The 15553-nt window shown below is 43.3% G+C and overlaps 1 protein-coding gene across 7 annotated transcripts in view; it reads left to right on the forward strand.

Moving 5' to 3' along the window:
• Positions 1 to 15553, forward strand: part of LOC147030668 (arginine-glutamic acid dipeptide repeats protein-like) — an 80991-nt gene that overhangs the window by 13015 nt on the left and 52423 nt on the right. For 4 of the 7 annotated variants that reach the window (XM_085874929.1, XM_085874930.1, XM_085874927.1 and 1 more), the window contains exons 5-6: positions 11626 to 11722; positions 11863 to 11967. In XM_085874929.1, the coding sequence (XP_085731055.1) occupies positions 11626 to 11722; positions 11863 to 11967 (202 nt within the window). Of the gene's footprint in view, positions 1 to 7935; positions 8057 to 11625; positions 11723 to 11862; positions 11968 to 15553 lie in introns of those variants that run through there. The other 3 variants (XM_085874931.1, XM_085874932.1, XM_085874933.1) reach the window with 2 other exon arrangements.

Here is a 15553-nt window from a genome sequence, read left to right on the forward strand (position 1 = left end):
ATTCATAGAATACTTACCCTGCGCAGTCAATGGTTTTGGAGATATCGAGGTGCAATGTTTTTTTTTTGTTTTTTTCCAAGATGGCGTCTGTACCACATGACCTATGACATCATGATTATCATTGAAATATTCTATAGGAGGCGGTGCTCCTATGGTGATAATTTTGTCTTCATAAGTCCAACATTTGCTGAGAAAAAAAAAATTCATAATGATCGGATAAGTGTACTTGTCAAATTATGACTTCATAAAGAAGGCACCGATGACATCATCATTAACATATCCTATTCCCCATGGAGAGTAGTTGACAATGAGCCAGGTCTCAATTTTTTTCATGGAGGGGTTTCAGAGATGGGCAGTTCCATAATTTCGGAAGTACATTTTGGACACATTATTAAGATATCACAGCCGCAAAGATTGAGAATATGAAACTTTTATTTGGCCATGATATGACAAGTGTTTAGTGGAAAACAAGTAACAATGAAAAAATAGTGTCAACACCTTAATGACCTTGGAATGATTAAAAGAATACCATGTGTTCGGACGTACACAGAAAAAATGAATTTTCTGACTTCATAAGTTCAATTAAAAATTTTTGTGGTGTGCAGATTTTTTTTCAAAAAAAGTGCATTTATACTTTACAATTTTTGAACAGCTTGTACAATTCCCTTCAAAATGATTCTGTAATTTGTGCTGATAATTTCATTTTGAAATGTTGACAAATTTATGGAACTGCCCAGATATAGAGGTGCGAAGTTTTTCCAAGATGGCACCTGTACCACATGACCAATGGCGTCATAATTATCAGTACCATATTTTACAGGAAGAGTGCTCCAATGGTGAAAATTTCATGTCATTCGGACCAAGAATTGCAGAGAAATAAAATTCATAATGATCGAATCAAGCATTGTACTTGTCGAATTATGACATCATAATTAAGGGACAGATTACCTCATTATTAACATATCTTATTCCCCAAGGGGAGTACTTGGACAATAAGCCATGTTTAAATTTTTTCCTCGGAATGGTTTCGGAGATAGAGGTCAAACTTTTTTCAATTTTTTTTTACCCCCAAGATGTTCTTGTACCATGTGACCTATGACATCATAATTATCATTACAAAAATTCGACAGGAGCCACTCGTATTCTGAAAATTTTGTGTCCATCGGACTAGCAGTTGCAGAGGAATTTTTTTTTCATACTAATCAGATCAAGCGTTGTACTTGTCGAATTATGATATTATAATGAAGGCACCGATGACATCATCATCAACATGTCTTCTTCCCCATTTGGAGTACTTGACAATGAGCCATGTTTCTTTTTTTTTTCCATGGAGCGGTTTGGGAGATAGAGGTGTAACATTTTTCCAAGATGGCGTCCATTCCACATGACCTATGACATCATAATTATGAATAAAAAAAATTTCTATAGGCGGACGCACTCCTCTGGTAAAATTTTGTGTCAATCGGAACAACGGTTGCCAAAAAAATGAATTGTAAAAATGTAGGTACGTACGCAACCGAATGCCTTACCCTGCTTTTTACTTCGCGAGCTCAGGGTAACTAGAGAGTTCATAGAACACCTTATCCCGCATAATCTTGAGAAACAAGGACATGGACATGGTCTGTGAGTTTGGTCGTGATGATTTGGTTGGTCATGATGACGTAAAATGCCAACATATTTTGTCCAAGTACAGGACTGCTAAACGTAAGGGTTTTCAAAGTGCCAAAAAGGTGATTTGTGTTTTACAGTGTTGAAGTATATAATTTAATGGAAGTAAAAAATTATTATTATTGTTTTTCTTTAAAGGTTGTACAAATTTTTTTTTGGAGGTTTACCACCGCTGATGCAGCGTCTTTTATACCACCTTATTCACACGTTATATTAGCTCTTTGTGCCTGTTTTTGTGTCCTTTATGACGTCCTTAAGACCAGTAAGTTTCCTGTTTGGAATGATTTTCAATTTTGTTTTATTGCCAGACAAGCAGACAGACTAAAAAAATATTTCTTCTCTCCGTGTATGCGCAATCGGCTCAAATTCAGGGCCAATGTATTGCAAAAGTTCAGGTTTGTGTTCATAATGTAGCATTCAATTGAAATCAAGTTGTTCCTCGATCATAAACTGATGTTGGCAGACAGACAGACCAATTGAACCAATTGAACCAATTGCTTAACCCTGTTTTTCACATCACATGCATGAGGTAATAAAGTTCCTTGTCAAGGTATATCAATTGCATTGGAGGTTGACTGTGCACTCACTCAAACTGAAACACAGAATGCTTGAGGAAAGCCCCTCTGTTGTGCCATAAATAACACCAGGTGGGTCGACTCACCCTGTCATCCTTTTGAGGTCAGTAAAATGAGGACAATCTCTGGGGAAAATGAGCCACCAGAGTATCCTGTGTCGGAGTGGCGACCCATCCAGGATTGTCCTTGCCAATAAAACTACCTCAGCAGCCCTTTGTGCCTGATGGCGCAAAAGGAAGGGTTTGGTTTGGTAGGTTTATTCAAGTTATGCATTGTTATGGCAATTGTTTTGATGATGATGGAATGGAATGACTGATTATTCTGGTGATAACTGGAGAGGGAGAACTCGGTGAGAAAACAACCAAAGAAGACAAAACAAGATGCCATAAAGATTTATTTTCTCTGTTTGAGTTACAAATGATTGACTGTACAGAATCATGACTGACAAATGTCATGATTCAAACACAAGGAAGGAATAAATAGTGAGGAAGAATGTGGAAGATAATGAGCATGTTTAAGTGATATATATATATATATATATATATATATATATATATATATATATATATATATATATATATATATATATATATGTACACATCCCACACTCCTCGAGCCAAAGAAGCTGCATAAAGCAACCCAAGAAGGCCTACGCAAGGTAAGCGCTTTGCTATTTCGAACCATTCCCAGAGTTCCTTCACAACTATAGAGACATTCACACACATAGTACTTGGGTTGCTTTGTGCAGCTTCTTCAGCTGGAGGAGTGTGGGAGGTGTCAATTATTTATATAATCCTAGCCGCCTGGGTTTAGTTGATTAGGTGAGAGCTGATTGGTTATTCCCTCCATTCACATGTGGGAGATTTGGGTGGGTCTTTATTTATCCCGTATATTGACTGCTTTTGACGTTTGCACGTGGTACATGCTTGGGAGCCTCATTGGTATGCATTGCTGTCTACACTATCGCTGATGATTTGCCAATAAGCGATGAAACCGGTCGGGTAGCTGAGGGGTTGTGGACCATTGGGATTCTCATGTGTGTACTGTGTTTGAACGCCTTCATAGTTCTAGAGGAACTCTGGGAGGGGTTCGAAACAGAAAAACACTTACCTTGCGTAGGCCTTTTTGGGTTGCTTTATGCAGCTTCTTCGGCTGGAGGTGTGTGGGAGGTGTCAATTATTTATATAATCCCAGCCACCTGGGTTTTGTTGATTTGGTGAGAGCTGATTTGCTATTCCCTCCATTCACAGGTGAGAGATATGAGTGGGTATATGTGTATGTATGTATGTATGTATGTATATATATATATATATATATATATATATATATATATATATATATATATATATATATATATATATATATATATATATATATATATATATATATAGTATAAGATTGGGGCGTTTGGGATTACCCATTTTTAAAGAAGAAGATGCTTCCAACCAAACATAAAAAGCACGAGATTGATTCTGATAAATTGAGCAAAAAAGCGAGAGCAGACCTGGTCTCAGGCAGCAAAAAAAAAACGAGAGCAGACCTGGTCTCGGGCAACGTTTCACCAGCTTCACAGCTGGCTTCCTCAGGCGAGAGCAGACCCGGTCCCAGGCCGGGTCTGCTCTCACTTTTTTGCTCAAATTAGCAGAGTCGATCTTGTTTTTTATTGTGGGTTGGTCGCGCATTCTTCTTCTTCTTCTTCTTCTTCTTCAAAAAAAAAAAAATATATATATATATATATATACACACACACACACACACACACACACACACACACACACACACACACACACACACACACACACTTTTCTTCTTTCGGCTGCTCCCGTTAGGGGTCGCCACAGCGGATCATCCGTTATGATCCGCATAGTGATTTGGCACAGGTGTTTTTACGCTGGATGTCCTTCCTGACGCAACCCTGGTCGCCTCTTACGACACAGGGATATGGTACACCTATTCTAACCGGGGCATACACCTGGCCCAGTACACTGGTACTCACTTCGCCGACCTCGGAAGGATGACAGGCTGAGTCAACCTCCTGATGTGTATTAATTCAAGCAGCCAACGGGACTTGAACTCAGGACCTTTTCAATCCCAAGCCACACACACACACACACACACACACACACACACACACACACACACACACACACACACACACACACACACACACACACACACACACACACATACACACACAGATACACACACACACACACACACACACACACACACACACACACACACACACACACACACACACACACACACACACACTCATACATATTTATTTTTCCATCCATCCTGTGGACTAGCCGTAAATTGGTGAGCTAGTAAATGAGATTGAATCTCGAGGGAAAATGTTTTATCTCTATTCTATAAGTACCCCTATTTATCATTTGAGGGGAAAAATGCCTTAGTGATGAAGTAGTTCTCAATTAAGGTGCAGGTAGAGGACGGTAAATGAGGGACACCAAGCAATGGCTTCCACACAGGTGTCGCCCATGTCTTAGTTAAGCAAATGGCATCCCAGTATGCATATTCATGTATAAAAATGCTGCACAGGCCTGGTTGCCTATAATTATGGCTAGCAAGGCTGCAAAAGGAGACCCCGATCCACGGAGCACATGTGGTCGCCTAATGGTTTGATGAGCATGACATTGATGTTATCCATATGTCATGGCCTTCTCAGTCATTAGATCTGAACTCAATCGAGCATTTATGGGATATTCTGGAACGATACCTGAGACGGCATTTTCCACCTCCATTAAACAGGTGTGAGTTGATTGACTTTCTCGTGGAAAAATGGTGCTGCATCCCTCCTGCAGAATTCCAGATGCTGGCGGACTCGATGACGCAGCGCATACTGTCCGCACGTGGTGGTCCAACTCCCGATTAAGTGACTTTACATTGGTGTTTCCACTTTTGTACATGAACAGGAGGCCAAATTGTTTTCACAAATTTTTTGTGTTGGATCGTGGTCTTTTGAAAGTCAGGTTGTTATCAAGTGATTTAAGACTTGTTTCTTTCTCTCTAAAGTTTGACACATTCATTTGAGCAAATGCAAATTGGCAATTACCATATTTTTCAACATAAGTCAACTTGGCTAATTTCCCTATTTTTTTCTTTCCTTCATTCATAGATAAGTCTATTTGAAATATAAGACGAATACACAGTAATCCTCACTTTATGGCAGCCCTGTGCACATTTCTCGCTGACACCGTATTTCCTGTGCGCAACGTATTCCTGCCACTTTCCTTATTGAACTTAACTTCCAACTTAAACGGAGCCATGTACGACTTGCGTGACCACCAGAAGCATTGACTTCAGGCCCAGTCACACCTTGACGTTTTAGCCAGCTTATGCCGATTTTTGAAAGATTTGTCTAAAACGCTGGCACACGTCGAATACGTTATGGGTAAGTTTTGGAAACATTGAGAGCACGCTGAAAAACACTGCCATACGTCGTAGTACGCTGGCTTTCATCGTTGTACTTTGCGGTTGTCCTCAAATTTTAGCATGCTTGAAATTTTACGACTTGTGCCAGCGTATGACTCACAAGTTCCGCTACGCTGGCCATAAGTTGTAGGCACGTTATGCAATTGACACACGTCGACACGCATTACTTGTAAGTTAATCATAAGTCGAAACACGGCGAGGTAATGTTTAGCGTACCAAAAACTTATTTCTAACCTATGAGTAACGTGTTGTCGGCACGTTACGCGATCTTTGACACACGTCCACACACGTTACTTGTAAGTTACTCATAAGTCGAAACACGTCAAGGTAATGGTTAGCGTCAGTGTTCCAGACTCCCTGGTTTTTTGGGGGTTTTTTTTCTTCGGTATGACGGTGATGTTGACACTTCGATTTCTAGTGATGTTATGATTTAAATCGTTGAGCGGCAGCATATTAATTATATTATATTATAACCGCACTAGAAATCGAAGTGTCAACATCACCGTCATACCGAAGAAAAAAAAACAAAAAAAAACAGGCAGTCTGGAACACTGACGCTACCCATTACCTCCACGTGTTTCGACTTATGAGTAACTTACAAGTAACTTTTGTCGACGTGTGCCAACGATCGCATATCATGCGTACAACTTATTCCCATCACATGTGGAACGTGTGAGGCATACGGCAAGTACGTCATAAAATTTTGAACACGTTTAAAATTTCAAGATTTACTCCACTTACTACGACGTATGATAGCGTACTTTAGCGTTATATTCACGTATACCAAACTTACCCATACCGTATTCGACGTGCGCCAAAGTTTTAGACGCATTTTCAGAGGTCAGCATACGCTGGCAAGATCGCCAAGGTGTGACTGCGATGTTGACACTTCCATTTCTCTGGCAGTTATGATTTGAATCATTGTGCGGCAGCCTTTTAATAGGCTACGCCACGTAATCGTCGGCGATACTTGCAGCGCGCTATGCATAAGTTAGACTATCGTTGGGCATAGGTTGTGAACGCCGACAACAGGCTAAGCATTGGTTGGTATAAGTTATCTATAAGACAATGAAACGTTCTGTGTCCGTTACTAATATGTTATGCATATGACCAACTTGTTATGAATACGTCCGAATCTTTAAAAAAAAAAACATCAAAAGTTCAGCGTAAGCCAGCGTTTTACATACATTTTGATACGTTGCCATTGCTGGCCAAAACGTCAAGGTGTGAATGGGACTTTAGTAAGGATGGATCCATTCATGATTATTCTTGAAAGCAATGGATCAAACTTAATTGGTGAGTGCGTGTTCGTTATTGATTTGATAATGTCTCATGCATCAGTGAGTGGATTAACAGTTAATTGCTCACCCAATAAAATATCACACGTTGCTTTTTTTTCACTTTAGCAAGTCAATGTCTTAAACCTTAGATAAGTTGATTCTGAGTAAAAGTTGAGGCCCGGACTTCCGAGGAAAAAAAATATCAACTTGTACGTCAAAATATATTTTAACCAGAGAGAGCGATTGCAAGGTTTCGGGAATCTAGTAATAAATTGATCAAGGGTATCAGATATTTTACAGTAATAAATTGAAACCAACTGTTCAGGATCATCAGGGGGTGTGATTGCAGAATTAAATCTGATAATTTCATACCAACAATCAGTAATGCAAAAATGATAGACAGCTCAAGTGCCTTCCCATCTTGCCACACAGCTGAAATGGCGTAAGTGCGTCTGCCCCATATGCGCTCTGTAAAATTGTATTCACACGATGACTGTCAGTATCATGAAAAAAAACCTTTTGGATTCGAGCTTCCACTCTTATCAAAATTTATATCAAAAGATGAAATATGGACATTTTAAACAAGCTGAGTGAGTACTGTACCCTGAAGTATGATACACGTCATGTTGAACAGAATAGTCCTGATGTAAATGCTTTCTAACTATTTTTCTTATGCAGGTATATGTCTTTATGATTTTGCTCTTTTTTAGCTCACCTGGAACGTAGTTTCTGCGAGCTTATGGGATGGTGCATTTTCCGTCCGTCCCTCTGTCCGTCCACAAATACTTTCAACTTCTCTGAAACTACACATGCGATTTTGATGAAACTTCACCAAAACGTTCATCACCATGTATGTACCAAAGTTTGTTCATGGCATTAAAAAAAAACAGGCCCCAATGGGGTCTATCGAGGTTGCCCACCCAAAATAGGTATTTTCTTTTTTTCTTTCAGAAATTACACACACATTTCCAATGAAACTTCAGTACAACCTCCACACCCGAGATGTACCAAAGTTTGTTCACGGCATTAAAAGATTGTGGTCTGATGGGCGTCTACAGAGGGGGTGCCCCCAAAGAGGTATTTGCTTTCTCCTCAGAAACTGTGCACACAATTCCGATGAAACCACAAGAACCTTCAAGAAACATGATGTACCAATGTGTGTTCATCAAATTAGAGAAATTGGGCTCTGAGGGGATTTATGGGGGGTTCCCCCCAAAATCGGACTTTACTTTAGGCTCAGAAACGACACACACAATTCTGATGAAACTTCACTACACCCTTCAACACCCTTGATGGACCAAAAGATTGTTCATGGCATAAAAAAAACCCCTGGGGTCGAAGGGGGTCTACGGGAGAGGTAATTGCATTCTTCTCAGAAACGAAACAAACAAGTCCGATGAAACCTGACCACAACCTTCAAGTATGGGAGCATGCTCCAGAGCAGCGCATCACTTTGTCTACTTTCCGCCGGTACTCCAGTGGCCTTCGGCTGGCCATCCACCGTGCAGACGCCTGGCCCATTCCCATATCCTTGAGATGCTGATCAACCTGCTGCAACCAGGAGGAACGTGGTCGGCCCATTGGCCTCCACTCACAAGGCTCCCTTGCTGAGAGAATCTGGTGAGCAGGATCAGCGTCAGGAAAACGAGCTACATGTCCATACAGCCGCAGCTGATGCTCATGGACTATGCAGGTAACAAATCTCATTTGAGTTTCTCTCAGCAACCACTCGTTGGACACAAAGTCTGACAAAGCGATAGCCAAGGATTCTCCGAAGATACCTGGTACCGAAGGAATTCAGTCTCTGTCTCAGATCCCTGGTCAGAAACCAAGTCTCACATCCGTAGAGCAAGACTGGAAGCACCAAGGACCTGAAGACTCAACTTTCGTCCTGCACAGTTACCGACAGCACTACACCCCATTAACAGTGAATTCCTGACTCCTCAGGCCTAACCCAAACGTCTATTGACCTCTGGCTCACAGCAAGGAGAGACATGAATATCACTGCCAAGGTAAGTGAATCTCTCAGTGACCTCAGCATCCTCGCCACAAACAGGTACAGACAGGATAGCAGCATCCAAGATGTCATTGAAAGCCTAGATCTTAGTTTGGACCCAGGAAACCCGTAATCCCAGTGGCTCCGACTCCTCATTCAGCACCTTGAGGGCCCCCAAAAGGATATCTAGAGTCTCTACAAAGATGACTGCATCATCTGTGAAATCAAGGTCAGAGATTTTGACATTCTCAAATGATGCACTGCAGCTTGATCTCTCCGACATCCTCCCCAGGATCCAGTCCATACAAGTGCTGAGTACACACCCTTGACGAACTCCAGTAACGACTGGAAATAAGTCAGAGATGGTACCACTACATCTCACAGCACTCACAATCTCAGTACCAGAGTATAGTTCAGACATCAGATTGATCAGTTTTGGTGGAAGCCACGAAGACCAAGAATCCTCCCGAGGGCATCCTGATTTACTGAGATCAACATAGGCTGCAAGCAGCCCCTGCTGAAACTCTCGTCTGCGTTCGGAGAGGACCTAAAGAGCAAGGATCCGCTCAATCGTTGACCTATTTGGTGTAAAGCCTGACTGCCCTGGACGCTGGTGCTCAAGCAGATGGTGGCGAACTCTATCAGGAGTTGTTTGAGCAAAGACCTTGCCCGGCACTGAGAGCAGAGTCACCCCTCAGTAGTTGTTGCAGTCCTGGAGATCACCCTTCCTTTTCCAGAGAGGGACAGCAACGCCCCTCTTCCAATCAGTTGGGATGATGCCTGTGTTCCAGGCAGAGCGCAAAACTACATGCAATGACATGAGTACAACATTTCCACCAGCCTTGAGAAGTTCAGCATGGATGCCACAGATCCCAGGAGCTTTACCCCCATTTCAACTGGATCCGAGTGGGTAAGCACAACCCCATGAGACCTAACTGCGCTTATGCATTGTACCACATTTGATCTGTATCTCTCAGGGAGTTGTGAGAAGGTGGTTTAGTTAAAATGAAGGACTTGGGAAGGGGGCCCGTTGCCCCATTTCCAGGGAAGATACGGCCATGAGGAATACAACTTAAGGTTAAGGCATGGTCTCAATGCCTCGTGGCAAGTTTGGTCTGGCGTTTTCTGAAAAGATTTTTGATTGAAATACCAATATTTGACCTAACCCCCACTCCCCACCTCCACCTTCACTCCCTTTATAGGGGGTGCATCCGGATAGGGAGCACAGCCCTATGAGACCTTGCTGTCCTGATGCATCCTACCAAATTTAGTCCACATTAGTTGGGTCATTTGTGAGGAGATGTTTTATGCAAATGTTAACGGACATACGTACCTACGGATGGCCGGACACCGGGACTCGCTCTATGATCTTATTTCAGAGAAATAGCCGAAAGATGGTTGAACAAGAAGTAAAACAACAGCATTGTAAAAAACAAAATAGGAATAAACAAAAATTCCCAGTTATGTTCACATTTTCAAAGAAAGGAATATTAAATTGATAACTACCAGAACGAGAACAAAGAAGAAGAAGGAAATTGAGACATCATGATTGAGCTGCATGATAGCCACAAAAATTGAGACAAATGCTTTTTATCATATAAGCTAACACTGGAGGGTTCCACAAGTTATATCACATGCATTTGTAGTACTTTTACATCATATGAGACGAGCCTTAAATTTCCAGTGGATCCGTTTGTCATTACAGAGAATAATTTTGTGCCATGTGCCATGTGCCATTTCTGGAGCATTTGTGGTGTGATACGATTAAAAGCAAGTCTCACTTAATGTTTAAGGTAATCAATTAGTGGTTTTGTAGTGCTGCTGTGCATCAATCTCTTTGATGAAGCCCTAAAGGGATTATTGGTGGAATCGTCGCTGGAAGACAACGCGCACCTCTTCCATTGTTTTCTCTGTTTGTGGATGTTCGTGAACCCAGACACTGACAACAATCTTGTTCAATGGTGTAATTGCTTGTATCACCCATAGTTACATTCACTCAATCTGAACAAAGGCAAAAGGGGAACTAATTATCACTCTGCACACTAAGGCAATGTCACAATTTTTACAAGCGGTGACAAGGCATTGTGGCCACCTTGTACAGTCATTGGAAGCACAGGGTTAGTGAGGGATGGAACATGGATAACTAATTCTGGGTGATTTTTTTTTTTTTTAATATATATTTGAATGGAGGGTTAGATGAGTATGCAGAACAGCTTGGACATATGGCTAATGGAGGTGAGGCAATTTTGTTGAGATAAAACTCATTGCCGACTTCAACGCAGCCAAGCAAGAAGAGGCTTCACGGAGCCCTTTTATCTTTGTAGATGACCACCGAAGGAACCTCAGTTCTCAGACATCTGAAGTAGCCACTTCATACAGAAACCACTCCAGGATGATGTCTGCATACAACAGGCATGTGCTATTTTATGATATGGGAGATCATACAGTAGGACCTTTGATTTGGGTTTTCCCTGTTTGTCATTCCCATCTGGGCACATAGCTCACAATCCTGACATCCAAAGTGCAAAATCCATTTACAGGACTGAGTTGATTTCCCCATTGTCTGCCAACTTCATTTTACTTTGGGTTTCTTGCAATGATGTGCAACTTTGTTTCAAGTATAGTGGATCATATTGTGGTTTTGTTGCAGACTCTGGCAGAGACCTGGTGATCGTTGACCCAATTGTGAAGAGCAGGGAGCTGTTCATCTCTGACTGTTTGGACACCTATCATGCTTCCGCTCTTCGGTGGGTACAAGTTTGTCTTGTCTGTTGCGTAAAGTTGCATAGAAGGACTGAGATGATGCCAGGCGAGGGGACAGGTAGGTAGCATTTGTAGAAAACACTGATAAAGTATGATAATCAAATGGGTGTTGTCGCTTCTGCAGGGGGAAATGTTCTGTGCAGCATTTTTCAGACATTTTTGCAGCAAAGGATTTTCAACCTAAGCAGGACACCTTCTTCTATATCCTAGGCTACAACCCAGAGACCAGGTGGGGATTTACAGCCCGGAAACATAAGGGCCACATCTGGTTGGTGAACTGCCATATGTTCACTATTCAGGAACTTTTTGTTCCTTCATATTTGTTCATGTTGGTGCATGTGCATGTGTTTTGTCTGTGATCCAGTAATAGACTGATGTAACAATTGGCATGGCTTCTGTACAATCTAGAATGCTCAGGTTTTGTGGCTTAGGTGGAGCTCTTTATTTATTTGGAAGACTGAGTTTAGGGTAAAGCATTTTGATAGCGTGTTGTCGTAGTGCAATGGGGGAGGGGGGTTGTGGGGTCGAGAATAGATCAAGTTTCCAAAATTATTTGTACTGTTTTGTAAATCACGAGTAGTAGTTTTTTTCATGTCGCTCTTTCAGCAATTGTGAAAACTTTACATGTACAAGGCCTGCAGGAGGAGGGGTGGTTGATTGATTAGCCTGGCATTGAAGGAGAGGGGTGGGGGATTACTATTATTTACAATCCCTCGTAAGCATCTGGGCTATTTTTACTGTGATTGGTTATGACTGTGATGAATAGTTACTGAAGTGCTTACTGTCCCTTGTTATGCATCTTTGCTAATAGCCATTGGGTATGATAAAGTTCCATGTGTCTGCAGAGTTCCGTGTTTTCTGAATATCCAAGTTGATGCAAATGTTCTGTGAAAAGTATGGGAGGAAGCATTCTGCGTCGGAGCATATTCAATGATTACCTGGATTTAAATGGCACCAAATAGACGTGCCAGGGCTCGATTCGTCGCATCCATAAAGCACGCAGTCTTGCCTTTGTTCGGTGAATGCTAATGGGCCAAGAGGAAATAATCCCATGCAACAAATTACAAGCTCTCAGGTAACTAACATGTTCAGTTGATTTTGTCTCCTCAAAAATGAAATTGCACCAAATCATAATTACCTCCGCCACCGACTTCACCGAATGGTGGAGTGGTGGTCTGACAGAATCATATTTATTTTAAGGTCAAACTTCTTCAAATTTCTAAAATCCTCAATTGTCATTCGATTTACTTGAAATTTGAACAGGATTTGCATATCAGGTCAATGAATTCAACCGCCTATTATTTTTAAGGTCAAAAGGTCAACATAGGCCTAATTTCTAAAATTGAGATGTAGGACCAAAAACTATATATATTGTTGTGGGTCGGGTGAGAGGACCACTAGGGGGGAAAGCTATCCTGGCTCCCACCAGAATTGAAGGCCGTCGCACACGGATAATTCCGTGACGCGGAGCGTCGCTAAAACGACCCTGGACGCCAATAACTCAACAGCGTGACCTTGGTTCCTCCCGTCTATGGGTTAACCAGGTTACCCAGTTAATCACATGATTTAGTTACCGGGGAACATGCCCTCGGTACACCTTATCCGAAGCGGATCACTTTACCGGATCGGATGCAGCCGAGCGACACTGCCATGGACGTACCGGCTAAAAGGAACGGATTGTTGGGAATGAAGTCCTGGCGAAGCTAGGATTCGGACCATGCTGGATCAATGAAAGAAAAGACAAAAACGGGCTGGGAACATTTCTAATCAACATTTATTTACAATGGGGCGAGGAAAGGTTTGTGGTACAGGGAATAGGTTTATTGGGGTGTGTTGTGCAGGGAAAGCAAGAAATGTGAGAGGTGCGGCAATAAACAAGCAACTTATGAAAGCGGACACAGAGCAGACTTCACCCGAAAATAATAATGATAATAATAATCTTCTGCAGTCTTACTTATGTGGTCAGGTGCCAGGACACACACACACACACACACACACACACACACACACACACACACACACACACACACACACACACACACACACACACACACACACACCCCTATGAAGAGGAAGTATTGCAGCAAGACAGGAGAGGAGTTGAGGCTACGGTCTCTCGGTACCTTTGTTTAATTAATTGCCCGAACGAACCACCGATACGTTTGGCCGGAATGCTCCATGGTGCGGTACCCCCCTGACAACTGGCGTGTCGTCTCTTACTTCGGGCAGCTCGCGTCGAGACCGTGTGCGTGAAGGAGGGGCTTGAGTTGGGAGGGTGGAGTCCAGAGCGTGTGGTCGGAGTGGTAGGTGGGATCAGGTGGGTGGGTGGAGTCAGCGTCATGTGGGTGGGGAAGAGGAGGCGGAGTCGAAGTGATGACGACAGAAGTCAAAGTCCAGCTTGAGCGGGAGGCGAGGCAGGGCAGAGAGAGAATGGCCCAGCCATCTGCCCTTTTATAAGCCCCGCGTTTTCCTATTCGTTCCCGCGGATTGGATTTTGGGTGGAGGGCCACCCTGAAGCGTAGTGTCGTTACCCGAATCGGGCACTCTGATTGGCTCCGACCCCTTGCGCGGCCCGGCCGCAATGGCCGAAAACAGCTTCATTCCACTTCTGGCCAGATAACACCGCGCTGTGGAACTGTCTCACTCCGACCCCACGACATGATATGAATTGCTCGCGCCATGAATCGCCCTGCAAGAACCCCCAAGCCGCGCCCTGACGACCGGCGAGGGTGGAGTCGGTCCCGCATGCCCGCCCGTGCGCCCCCTGACCAGTGCTGGTCAAGGTGCCTGCTCCGTGTGCGCCACGTGGCCTGAGCTGTACAACATGCCTCCGCCCGATCGCAACTTCGATGGCCCTAAAGGCGAGAAGACGTTCGCCGTCCGTGGGGAACATCCGCTGCCACCAGCGAGGATCGAAGGTACAATGTTGTGGCGAACCCATGCACAGACAGTAAGATGTGTCCATTCGTGCCCTGCTCTGTACGATACAAAGTGTCGCGAGCGGTACATCGTGCCCTGCTCTGTACGATACAAAGTGTCGCGAGCGGTACATCGTGCCCTGCTCTACGATAACAGTCGCGAGCGGCGCACGGGTCTGCCTTCGAGCACATTCCGTACAGTGCGCGTAGATCCGCCATTACGCACATGGCCAGCGCTCGCGTTAGGCCGATTCTGCTATCGTGTGCGCAGGGCAAAACCCGATCGATATAATTATTCCAAAAATGGGTTGAAAAGTATGTGCCGCCCGTATCATGCACAACGTGGCGTGGTGTTGCTTTTCTATTATCAGCCTCGATTGAGGGATTGCTTGAGGACGGGAGCTTTGTGCTGTCGATGCTCATGTGGTGTTTGAGCACCCTTTCTCAGGTGCTGTTTCTTCCCTCTCCTCGGTACGTGCTCCTTGCAGCATGGGCGTCGTGCTGGGTGTGTTTCCTGTCCATTGGGTGGAAATTACTGCTGCGCGTGCGTTTGGCAGACTGTGTTTTCTACGGAGGGGTGTCCAGCGTAATGCCTGCTTGGCCTTTGCTGAGGGCGATCTCGCAGCGAAGGGCGAACGTGGCTCAGACTTATCTCAGGAATAATCAGACAAGAAGAGTAGGAATGAAGTTAGAAATGAAATAAAGAAGAAATGATGTAAGCAAACCTAGCTATGAGATCCTCGCAACGTATGCCCCTGTTGTCCCACTAGACAAAAGGGAAGGGACTATCTAAACGTATGTTAATGGAATAACTGTCTTGCGACCACTGTATGTTGGATGCATGCGGTTCCGAGAACCGCAACAATATCATGATATCTTAAAAAGTTGTGGATGACT

Source organism: Eptatretus burgeri, chromosome 3 (assembly GCF_056783735.1).
Source record: "Eptatretus burgeri isolate ZD-2024b chromosome 3, Ebu_testis_v1, whole genome shotgun sequence".
NCBI classification, from domain to species: domain Eukaryota; kingdom Metazoa; phylum Chordata; class Myxini; order Myxiniformes; family Myxinidae; genus Eptatretus; species Eptatretus burgeri.